General features: G+C 37.8%; 1 protein-coding gene across 11 annotated transcripts in view; it reads left to right on the top strand.

Annotated features, from left to right (window-relative positions):
• The window catches only part of RBM33 (RNA binding motif protein 33), a 102,431-nt gene that overhangs the window by 21,597 nt on the left and 68,449 nt on the right, over nucleotides 1–12,385 (top strand). For 10 of the 11 annotated variants that reach the window (XM_054192068.1, XM_054192070.1, XM_054192069.1 and 7 more), the window contains 2 exons: nucleotides 170–280; nucleotides 7,446–7,617. In XM_054192068.1, coding sequence (XP_054048043.1) covers nucleotides 170–280; nucleotides 7,446–7,617 — 283 coding nt within the window. Of the gene's footprint in view, nucleotides 1–169; nucleotides 281–1,008; nucleotides 3,080–7,445; nucleotides 7,618–12,385 lie in introns of those variants that run through there. The other variant, XM_054192073.1, reaches the window with a different exon arrangement.

The raw sequence follows: 12,385 nt of genomic DNA, 5'->3' as shown, positions 1-12,385 counted from the left end.
ATTATACCTTCTATGATATGTCACTTACAGTTGACAGTTCTTACGGATATAATACTTCTCTTCCAGTTATGGAAACAGTAACAATGCATACACACCCTATCTCTTAACGTGTTTGTGATTTTGTAAAGTTAGCCCGTGGCTCTTCACCTTATTGTGTTTATTGCTGTAGGATGAAGATTACATGCAATCATATAACGAGCAAGCAATGGAAGAACAAGAAGAATATACAGCTGATGAGGAGCTGGAAGAATCTCAGACAATAACAAATGAATCAGAAGAGGTATGTTGTGAATTTAATGGAAACTTAAAATAACTAGTTGTTTCAGAATTTGACTTCGTAGAAATGTCCACATTGCTGGGTAAGAGCTGTTGCAACTGCTGATGTCGAGTTAGTGGTGGTATTACTCTTTGTATAAGATGAATTGTGACACTATCTATATTGTCAGTCCATCAGATCCCCTCCCCCTGGAGACGAGAATCAGAAGGGAGAGCTCAAAATGTTCATATTTGATCTTAGCTTTGACATTAGAGACTTCAGAGACCCTTTTGGGTAGGAGAGTGATTGTAATACTGCAAGCTGTATGTTAAATCTCTAGTAGCTATCATGCCTCACTTTCCAGATGGATTATTTGCTGCTGTTGGCAGTGTAGATGCAGTTCTCGGGTATTCCACTTTGAGGAGGAGCATGAGCACAGAAGGTTCTGCATGTTAGAAAGGCAAAGTTCAGATTACTTGTTTTGAAAGAAGCTGTGTTGGGAGTGAAATTTCTGTGAAGTTTATCTTAATTCTGTGATTAGGAAAAAGGATGAGTTCCTTAATTTCTGATAAGAAAGCTTATGCCAAAACCTGTCAAGTGTATGTTCACTGATTCTAGCCTGGAACAGTGGTATTAATGTTGTTATTAATTTATAGCAAGTTTTTGATGTGGGATTTTTTTCCTTTCCCCACCAGGAATCTGCTTTCATATTACTTTTATTCCAGTTCTTAATTAAATAGGATTGAATGGATTACCTGCTGAGAAGTGTAGTCAGAGTGTGTTCCCTCTTTGGAGCTTTAACTCATCAGGAAATTAATTCCTCAAAGACACAGCAGCGTTCTATGAAGTTCTAACAAACGGGTGTGCTGTGATACTCTCTAGTTATATCAAACATTATAATAAACCAACATTCTTTGGTAGGTGAAGAGAAACGCATTGAAAGGGGCCACCTACATTGTTCAGTCTTTGCTGTTGCAAGCATGACATCTTACACCAAATGTACCTTAAACATAGTTAATTTCCTGCTTCCTAAGTATTAAATCTAACCTTCCGAAGAACTGTGAAACACTTGAAAACTTTTTGTTCTAGTGGTTTTAAAAGCAGCCCAATGCATTTGTGCTGTCTGCAGCCACAGTTTGTATGAGACGATGAAAACGCCACACATCATGTAAAATTAAGTACATAGGTGGGATTCACTGGCAAATTTACTCCTTTAAAAAGCACAGCTTCATTTTTAGGGTATGAACTAGTGAGAATTCTGTAATAATCATGTTGACTATATTTGTCCAATTCACAGTTAAATTCCTTTCATGCAGAAGATAACATCAATGCAAGTTTTTAATTGATTTCGTTGATAGAGCTTTTAGATAATTTGTTCATAATGTAATGTGAACACTTTGGCCACATCTTCGTTCACTTAATCTACATCCTGGCTGTATTCTGATGGCTTGCAGATTGCCACAGGTTTCTTGTTTCCAAAATAGTACCATCTTTTTATTCCGTTATTGTTTCATATGTAGCTTATTTACATTTGTCTGTAGGCTCACAATTGCACTTTCCAACTGAGAATACCACCAAGAGAGATAACCTTTGTAGAGTACGCATTTCTGTTTATTCCATGGTTTAATGCACGCCTCCAGCTCTGAATAGTTTTGTGCTTTATTCCAGTGTTACATAGCAGCACTTCTCCTTACATCCCATAACATTTACTGCTTGTGAACAAGGGTAGTTGTTGGTGTTCTCCTGTAGAAAATGCAACACAAGAATGGATCTGTAAAAGATGCAATACAAGTAAATAACATTATTATTTCTTGACTGAAATTTGACACCTGAATAACTGAGAGCGAGCTGATAGAGAAAAGTATTTGGTAGTATTGTATTTTAATCAGTTTCCACATTAAAAACAAATAAAGCCTTTTATTGTATTGCATGAATAAATTTAGTAAACCAAGAGAAAAGCTGATTGGCTGGGGAACTGGAACATGATGAGGAGAAACTGGTGAATAAGGGAGGTGTGAGACCTGTTAAGAGTGGTGCTGAGGTGGGAGGAGGAAGCAGGAAAAGTTTGTGTCCTTGGCCAGATCAGGTTCAAGGCATGCTTTTTTACTTGCTATTTAGTTTGAAATAGTGCTTGGAACTTGGATTTTGAATGAATAACACTCCTTGAAAAATGCAGCAATGCTTCAGAAAATGTTTTTGCCTTCCCGAGTTTCAAAGCAAAACCAAATATCCAGAAGTTTTGTCAGCAAATAGGTGTAGTAAAACTGTCAGTTACATGAGTTACCATGTCCTAATTATTGTCTTGGTTTGAGGTAAAACAGAACCAATTTTCTGATTTGTAATTTAACTTTTTAGCTGGGCCTCTTCTAACTGACTGAAGTCTGAAATGAACAGCCTGTTGTTCAGCAACTGTTCACTCTGAGTGATAAGACCTGATTATACCAAGGAATGGTGTGCACAGAGGCTTACACAACCAAGGTCAGCTAGCTCTGTTATTTGCCCCGTTAGAGGGTCAGAAGTGCAAAAGCGTGGAGGGGTCCCACCTGCAGGGAGGAGTGGACAGGACAGGCGACCCCAAACTGACCAACAGGGTGTTCCATCCCATCTGTATCACGCTCAGTATAAAAGCTGAGGGATCAAAAGGTCAAGTCTCTTTCTTCAATGGCTGACATCCAAGGAGGACCCTGTCTGTTCGCCTTTGATCCTGATCCGAGCATTCCTGACTCCAGATCTGGAATTCAGTTCCTGTCTGTTGCTGACTCCAGTCTGGGACTTTCCCTGTGCCTGCTGGTGATGGGATTGTCATCCTGGGAGCTGGATATGGCTTTGTATATATTGTATACTTTTAAAAATTCTATTATTATTTATTATTTCCTTATTTATTGTTATTTTCATTAAAGTAGTCTAGTTCTTTTTCTAAACTTGTAAATCTCCTTATCTCTTCCTCTCCTCTCTTTGGAGAGATGGCGTGGGGAGGGCCATCTGTCATTCTGATTGGCCAATCTGGTCAAAACCATGACAGGAGGAATATTATCACTAATTATTTCTACAAAATGTTCATAAAAACATAACCTCCTAAAATTAAAATTCATAATTTCTTTGTTTTATATTGGAACTAATATCTTGTGAAATATGCGATGGGGATTTCTCATTGCATAAATTTAAACACGCTTTGGGTTATGCTGATAAGAAGTGATGAGGATCAAGAAAACATTTCATGAAGAAGTGCTGAAGCTTCCTTTTGATAGAATGCAGACTAGCAAAAAAGGAAAGGCCAATGTTTCTGTTCGTTGCGAGTTTGTTCCATCTGTGTTTAGTCAAAACTTCTGCATTTTAGTTCTTTTGTTCAAGTTTGAAGACGCTACCTGTCAGCCTGGAGGAAAATGATGAAAAGAGTCCAAATCAAAACCGCCAAGCTTTAAACCTATTTAGAAGCTCTTAGGTTTGTTTTTATTTCTGTTTTTCCTGTGTGAAGTGGAGGTGCCCTTGGAATAGGTGTAAGATCTTTTTATCTGCTCTCTGTTATTTTTTTGCTCCCTTAGGATTGAGCTATTGCTGCTGCCTCAGTGTTAGCCTCTGGTAGAAGCCTCTACTGCTTATTTTCTAGCTAGTTAATAAAAGTTCTTTGTTTCACCTTCATAATGTTTCACCTGGAAGAGATCTGGTTTAACTTTTACAATGCTTACCTGTTCTGTACATCTTGGCACTGTGGCATAAAGCTCTCCAGAACACTCGACGGTCCCATCTTTAGGAGCATCCAGGGCTAAGATTAGCGTTTATCATGCTGACTTGCTTTTTCTCCTGCTTTCCTTGGGCTATGTCTGTTATCAGTCCTGCAACTGCAGAGCATGGCAAGCTCTTTGGAGCAGGAGCTCTCACTCTTGCTCCATAGCAGATCATAACCCTGCACAGGGAGTTCTGGTCAGTGACTGGGATTTATGGCATAATTATTTAATGAGGATGGCAGAAAACTCTGACCTTGTGATAGAACAAAGGTCGTTATTTTTCTTCATAAGGAAGAGTCAGCAAAGCTCTTTGGTAGCTTTGTGCAAGGTGTCATAATGGGAAATGTTAAGCTCCCTTTGAGGAGAGCTGCTGAGAAGCCTTGGCTGGCTAGTCTAGTCAAGTGACCTCGAGTGGCTGTTCAAGGACTGTTCATATATATATATATATATATATATGCAGAGATATTCATGATTAGCAAGTATTAAATAGAATCCTGTAAGTCCCAGTACATATTAATTCTGTCTGTACTTGTCTCGTCCTGTATAAATTTCTTTTGAAACATAGAATCCATTCGTATACTGTAATCTTGGCAAAACAACTCATCCTTTTAGGCTGGAAGTTGGAAAAGATGATCCAAACTTGTCTTGCATGCTACAACTATTGAACAAATTGCAGGGGAAGGGTGTATGCTCCTACAGAGCTCAGATAACCTTTCCTGGAGCTATATGTGGAGAACATATGGTTGGCTGTCAGACATGTTTGTGTCTCCATCGCAACTAATATAAATCCCTCAATAATACATGTAATCAGACTTGGACGTGGGTCAGTTAGCATTCTTGAGCGCTGCCTTTCCTTGATGCCTGCTTTTTCCTTAGCTCCTTTGATTTTATTTTTTTTTTTGGTCTTTGATATTTAATGCTTGTAAGGTTATTGTTTGTTAATAGGTGGCACGAGTGTTACACTGAAGAATAAAGTGAGTTAGACCCAGAAGACTACGTAGTTGGTATAAGTGGCTAACAATAGAATAGTGCTGGTCTAAAAAGTTTAAGAAATGTTTTTTATTGTTGCATAGGAAAGTATTTGTCTTGTAGTCTGTTGCAACTTCCTTTTTTTTTAAATGTTTGGGGTTTTTTTTTTAATGAATAATTATCAAAAGGCAACAGAGTTTCCACGGGTATTTTTAGTAGCATTTCATTGAGGCATTGCGGAATTTTTCAGGACAATACAGACTGCATTAACCATTCTAGTCCAGATTCTGCAGTCTGAGCCACATGTAGAGCCTTGCACAAGTAAGTTTTGCACTCACAGATGAGATTACATGACTGAGACTAGTCTTCAATGTATAAAAACTGGAATTCCAACATAGCTTTTAAGGGGCACAGACATAGAGAGTGGATGTGTCTGCGGTTTATCCTCTGAAGTCAAGCAGGAGGCTCAGTGTAGTGAGAGTATGTCTTGCAGAACAGCTGCTCCAGTTCGGACTTCCAAATCCTGATGGAAAGTTTTTAAAGACAGGCATTAAGACAGTAAACTTAACAGGTTTTATGATATTTAAAAACATAGATTTGATAGAGATGTTGCTACTCCTTTATCTTTTGGGACTACCTCTTCTGAAAGTAAAATGCTAACCCTGTCTTTCTTCCTTGGTTTTGTTTGTTTTTATTAACCCATGTTAGCATCTCTTTCCTTGTTAGCATCCCTCCTCTGTTCCATGAGTCTCAACTGCCTGTCTTCAGAGGTGCTTTGATTGTACACGGATATGTTAATCAGACCGGTTGTGCTCATTTTGGGTTTGCTTTTGAGGTTTGGATTTCTTTCAGTCTTGAAGGTTGTGTTTTGGGTTTTGTTTGTGTTTTTTTTTTTTTGCCTGCTATCCTGTCTGCTGTTTTTAGTTGCATTTTTTGATATGATACAGTTGTTATGTAGAAGTAAATATCTTTTTTTTTTTTTTTTTTTTTAATATAAGCCTTAAAGCTTTTTGGAAACATCGGCTATTCTCTTAGCTAATTCTCAGAGTGTTTTTGTGAGGTCAGGAAATGTAGTAATGTAGCGCTTGAATGTTTGCCTGGAATGGATAAAACACATTCTGAGATAAGGCGATGATAAAATGAAAATAACTTGGGATCAGTGGCTCATTCAAGTCTAGTAGCTAGTTATACAGATCATTTATTCACCAGACCAAAGTACCTTTGAGCTTGAGTTCATATGGTATGCTTTATTTTACCTATCTCTGATCTTGCTTCCCATGTTTCTTTTTTGGTTTTGGATGAAGTTGGGCTCCTGGATAAAGACATTTACGATCTCTTGCACCATTTAGCCATTAATTCTTTTTCTTGATTTGTGACTTAGTATTTGTCCACCTGACTGACAGACTTGCTATGCCTTTTTCATATAAATTACTGCACCAATCTGTCTAGTTAGAAGATTAAACCGTTTTTTGCATGTTATATTTCACTAATTTTTTAACTGTCCTCAAGCAACATAAAAGCTATGATGTATTTAGTGGCTTTGCAAAGAATTAACATGCATGTGCAGGATCTAAGAAATGAGCAAGTAGGCTTGCACAAGAAATAAGCAAATACACAGTAACCAAATACTTTATGGAAAATCGTACTAATTAGAACACTTCTAATTTTCAACTCTAGAAATCAAATATAACTTGTGTAACATTCGGAACATTAATTTTATCATGCCAGCACAGGAAAATGAAATTGATTTTTTTTTTTATTTTTTATTTGAAGGTGAAGGATCCATTTTCATTTGGGACATTGTTTCATCTAAATAAATGTTCTCTGTTGGAGAGAGAACTGGAAAGTAAATGAGGATTAGGGAGTAGCATTCCAGTATACAAATTTAGCATATTAAAAACTTTATCCAGTACTGTTCTCCATTCTCTTCATGAAATGCTGAATTGAAACTGGGAAATACTAAAGGAGTAGAAAAAGTAAAGACAAGTACAGTTATACATACCTAGAGGAATAAAATTGGGATGTAAGGTTTTGTTGTTTGTTTTTTTTTTTTTTTTTTAAAACAACATGCTACTGACAGTTGTTAACAAATGGCAAAAAAAAAATATTAATGGTTTAATGTTTGTATTACTTGAATCTGTTGGTATCCTGCGTTTGCATCTTAGTCAATTCAGTGATAAAATGTTGCTCTGTGTGTAAAAGCAGCTAATAATCAGATGGTGGTTCTGTCTGGAGTTTCAATATTGCCTTAAATATTGCAGCAAAATGGGTTTTCTGAGTAGATTTTACTATATAATTTATTATATACTTCATATCTTTTCCTTTGTAAAAAATTCAAGCTCTTAAATGTTCACTGAGTTATGTATGAGAATAATGTATAATGCCAACAAAACTTGTACAAAGGGACCTTTAAAGAAAGCTTTGTCTCTTAACACTCAATGATCTCAAGAAAGTAGATTTTTCAGTTTGCATTTCCTCTGTATTTTGTGATTCAGGCAGCTATTGAATCTCTGGAACTTCAAGAAGAAACAAAAGAAGAATCTGATGAAGAGGAGGATGATGATGAAGAGTCTGGACGATTACGTTTCAAAACTGAACGGAAAGAAGGAACGATAATTAGGCTCTCAGATGTGACAAGAGAAAGGAGAAACATTCCAGAAACTTTGGGTGAGGTTTTGTGGCAGAGGACTATTTTGAAGAGCTATAATTAAAAAAAAAAAAAAAAGACAGGCTTGCCAAAACTTTTTTAGAAAAGACTCGTTCGTGAGCAGTGAGGAGTCAGGTGCAGAGGCTGAGCCAGACTTCCACAGTGGTATTTGTGTAGGTCATGTCGTGCCGTGAGTGAGATGTCTGTGCATAATTTTGAATCAAGATCTTTCTCATCTGTTGTTCGTATTTAGCAAATAGCTCCTCTTACAATTTCAGGCAAAGTGTGTATTAAGAGTCTTTGTTCAGCATTGTGTTAATAATCAGGGATTCATTCTGATTAGAATAAGACTGAAGGGAACCCTCTAGAGGCACAGAGTAGTTTACACGGGCAAGGGATATTTTAGCTGAGGTGCATTCCAAATGTGTCTTCAACCATAAGACAGAATATCTACATACCACATACAGAACATACCTTATTTTCACAAAAGGTGCTGGTGACTCTACAAAACAGAATATTTTAAAAACAAGAGTGCACTGGAATAGCTAAATTGTCGCACATAATTGCGAGGTGATGACAGTTGCATGTGTTTTTGTCTTATCTGTGGATTTACTCTATAGTTTAATGTAAAGACAAGACCAGCCAATAAGGAGAAAACTTATAGTGGAGCTTGACTGTTAAAGGAACAGTGATTCCAATTAGACTTACTTTTAAGTGTAATTTTAAGTCCTTTGGGATGTAGCTCTGAGATATAAGGAAAAGTTAATGCAAATATGGGTGAATCTTTAATCTAAAGACCTTTTTTTGAAACTAATCTTTGGTAAATATACAGTCTTACTGTTGTGAAATGGTTTCTATTCATACAAGTTTTTTATGTTAATTTGTTGATAAAGAGACCAAATGATTGACCATGTGGTAGAAAGTTAAACAGCAAAAAAATACTTGTTTGCATATAAATATCTCCTTGCTTTTGAGATTGTAGAGCAAATTTTTACAGATGCTACTGGTTTAAAAATGAAACTTTGTCGCAGAGCTACATTTCCTTACTTTAAAATCTGAACATAGTTGAGAAAACACTTAAAGAGGAATTAACATTTCAGTTGAAGTTACAAACGTAATTTCCATCCTGTCACATTTTCGTGACCTTTTGTGACAGCTTGTCTCTATTGGAGGAGTGCATTCTTACTTGCTGATTAAAGATGTCATTTGAAACCATTTTATTACCAGGGATAGTGAAATTAATCTTGACACTTAGAGACACTAGAAAAATAATTGCTGATTCACTGCATTAACTGTGCTTGTGAGAACTGTACAGTCAAGATGGGAATAAGTGTGTGCTGGTAAAAAAAATAATGTAAAAATATAGAGTATATTGAATGTAGCTGAGATCTTTCCCAAGCATTTCTCTATTCAAGATAATATAAGTAGTGGTTTTGAAAAGTTTAAAAGAGGTACTGAAGGACAAATATTCAGTCGATTTCTAGAGATACTGACTTTGTCATTGTTGATGAGAAATATATAACTTCTCTTAGTGCATGTAGCTGAAGTCTTTCCAGAGTCAGAATTGTCATTATGCTCTGGATTTAGTTACCCGTTAAGGAATGTGAAGAAGAGAAATTGCTTTGTATGGCATCACTGAATTAAAGTATTCTCTGTACCTAATTAAAAAAAACCAAAACAACAAAAAAAACCCAAATAAACCCCCAAAAACCCTACCGTGCAGAGCCATTTGCAAAGTGATAACACAGATTATTGTATGTGGTATTTTTGTTATGTCCTGCTTAGTTGGCTTGTGTTCACTCTGATAACTAGTGGCTGAGATTTCAGGCAAGAGGAGGAAATTAAAATGAATGTTTCACTGTCGTCCTGTTGCAGTGCGTGCAGAAGCACCTAGTGGAATCAGGTTGCGGGTCTGGATGATGCGTAGAAAAAAGTTAAAAGAACATTTTCTCTCGCACTCAGTTTAGATTTATATGTATGTAAATGTATATGTGTAGCTGTTCTGGAATGTGATTTATCTCTGCATTATCCAGGATAATAGGGATTCGGGGATTCTCAAACCTGGGGATTTGAAATGCTCTCGGGGAGCCACCCAAGGCAGCTGTAGCTGCAGAGCCCTCTGCTCAGGCTTGGTGTAGGCAGGAGTTGGTGGCCATGTGCTGCAGCTGCCTGCACGCAAGGTCCAGGGGGCATGGCAGCCGCCAGTCTGGCTCGGTTTGTTTTGCCGACAGTGCTCACAGGCTCTTAGCCAAGGAGAAGCAGTCCGCCTTTTCATATGAATGCCTGGCTATGCTTTGGAAGAGTCTACGGAGGGAAAGATGGTCTCTTCTTCCTCTGCCCATCACCTCTTTTCTAGTTAGCAGTCTGATCTTGCTTTCAGGGAAGACAGGGACTATTTCTCTTGCTCCCCTCCCTGCAAAACCTCCTCTCCTCGATCTCTGCATGTGTGGCACAATGCTCTCAAATTTGAGAAACAGACCACGTAATAATTGAGCTGACTGTATATTTTGCTGCATAGTGACTGGTAGCAATAAAAAGCATTTGAGGTATTCATGACACTAGTTCACTGCATGAGTCTTCACTTTTGCAGTCTGTCTTGAAGGCTCTGAACCTGCAGTTTTGTGTAATCAAAATCCTTCACAGGTAGGACACTGTTGCCTTCAGTGGCGTGTTGTGGGGGAAGTATGCTTGATGTTAATTCAGTCTTACATTCCTTTTTTTTAAAAAAAAAATATTAAATAGTTATCTTCTGTGGTTATAGATGTGGTGTGAATGTAATGATGCAGTGAATTCATGGGGGGGTTTGTTTGAATTGGGATTTTTTTTCCAAGGTCAGTGTTATACATATTTTCAGTTTTATGGCTGAAAAAACTGAATATGTGGACTGTGCCGTTAAAGACACAGCCTTTAAAGTTTGAGAACTTTTGTGTAAAGCGAGTAGGAAAACAATTTATTAGTTTTCACTTTGAAGAGGGTGAAAAATATCTGCACATTGAAGATCATCAAGACTGACTTGGCCCTGGATGCTGTCATCCCTTCCCCATACTTAGTCAGGGCAGCCCTCTGAAGTCATTTTGTTTGGAGCAGCTCATTCTTTCTTCTGAAGTTGTTTCTGTTCAGTGTCCTTCGATGTGTGCTCAAGAGGCTGAGAGACTCAGACATAATCTTGTAGGAGGACTAGCTCTATTCCCGGGTTCATTAAGAGTTGCTTTCCTCACATGTGACTTCTAATCTGTTTAATAGGAAATAGCTTCTTATCGCCTTGAGTGAATATCAGTGGTAGGTACTTGTTGCAATGAATGAACTTTGCTTTCCAAACTGTCTTGCTGAGTTCAGGGGTATAGCGTGCAAGATGACAGAAAAATTGCCCTGCCTGTCCTATTCTTGGGGAAAAAGAACTTTCCTGCATGTCCTGTAGGATTTGGATCCTCCCTGGTTAAAGGAAGGAGAGCTGTTGCTTTGCAACGTAATGGCACCATTCTTCCCATAAATATATGGGAGCTGGTGATCTTTCTTTCCTGCAGACCAACTAAAAGCCCATGTTAGCCCTCTCACACTTGCAAGCCTGTAAAGAAACTGAACTTGCTGCAGGTGCGAATAGGAAGGAGGTTTGAAATCAGAGTTCTGTTTTTCCCATTAAACTAGCTTTTTTCATCCCTGACAGCTAAGGATGGATAAGGTGGTCGTTTTAGTCGCCTTCTAATGCTTTTGATTGCTTTGGACAAGAGTACATTTTGTCTTAATTTTCCTCAGAAATCCATCATGTGCAAATTTAATACCACACTAAGACTTTAGGGAGTGTGATTCCTTGCCCCTTTCTAAGCATACTATGCAATTTTCCTGATAAAGCCTGATTGTCTTGGGCTCTGCTGATCTCTTGAGGCAGGTGCCTAGGGCAGAGGTAGCATTTCATAAGAGTATCTGGTGTGGTTGTAAATTAAGGCTTTATGCCACTTAATTGTGGTGTCAGAGAGGGGAGAGAAAAGGAGGTAGAGAAACTTGTCTCATTACCAACATGCAGAATTGAAATAGGAAGCTATATGGCAAATCCTGGTCTTCTAGGAGTCTGTCATGTTTGCTGTGTCCTTAGACAGTCAGGAAGTTCTAAAATTTTTTTTTTTTTAATCAAAAAGCCCCTGCTTTTCTGGATGTGCTGAATACCTTTGAAAACTGGGGCATGCAAATTTACAGTCTTTGCAGCTCAGTGGTGCAGGTAGCTTTTATAGCCAAGTAAGAACAACTGCTGCAGTGGGAATGCATGGCGCTCACCCTCTTCTGCCCTTCTGTCAATCCTCAACTTCAAAGACCAATTGAGATTACTTATGAAGATGTTTAAGATGGTGGTTTAAGTAGCTTTGTCTGTTAGACTCACAAGAAATTTTAATAGTTTCCTAATTGCTTTAGTTATGTATTCTTGATGGAGGATATGTAGTGATGTGGAGATGTTGTAGTATTGTCTCAGCTGCCAGACGCAAACTATTCTTATTCTGATCGTCAGATATTATAGCTGCTATGTGTAGTATTAGCAAGTAAAAACACTTCCTCCTGAAAAGCAGTCCCTGTACCCAGTCTCCTTTAACATTAAGAGCAGACTCTTTAAATGGAAAACTGGAATTCTTGTACTAGTTACTATTTATATGAATTCAAAATATGTTTTTATTTGCCAGGGGTGTGTTTCTTGTAGAGTAATTTAATTTTGCTCTGTTAGAGGCAGAAGTCAATTTTAGAGGTAACGAAGGATCTGTCTGCCACGTAGCAAAATCCTCAGCTGCATATTTGGGTTAGTTT

The sequence above is a fragment of the Rissa tridactyla genome, chromosome 2, assembly GCF_028500815.1.
Source record: "Rissa tridactyla isolate bRisTri1 chromosome 2, bRisTri1.patW.cur.20221130, whole genome shotgun sequence".
Lineage (NCBI taxonomy): Eukaryota > Metazoa > Chordata > Aves > Charadriiformes > Laridae > Rissa > Rissa tridactyla.
Note: the sequence above shows the minus strand (reverse complement) of the source record. Positions and strands in the feature narration are given on the sequence as shown.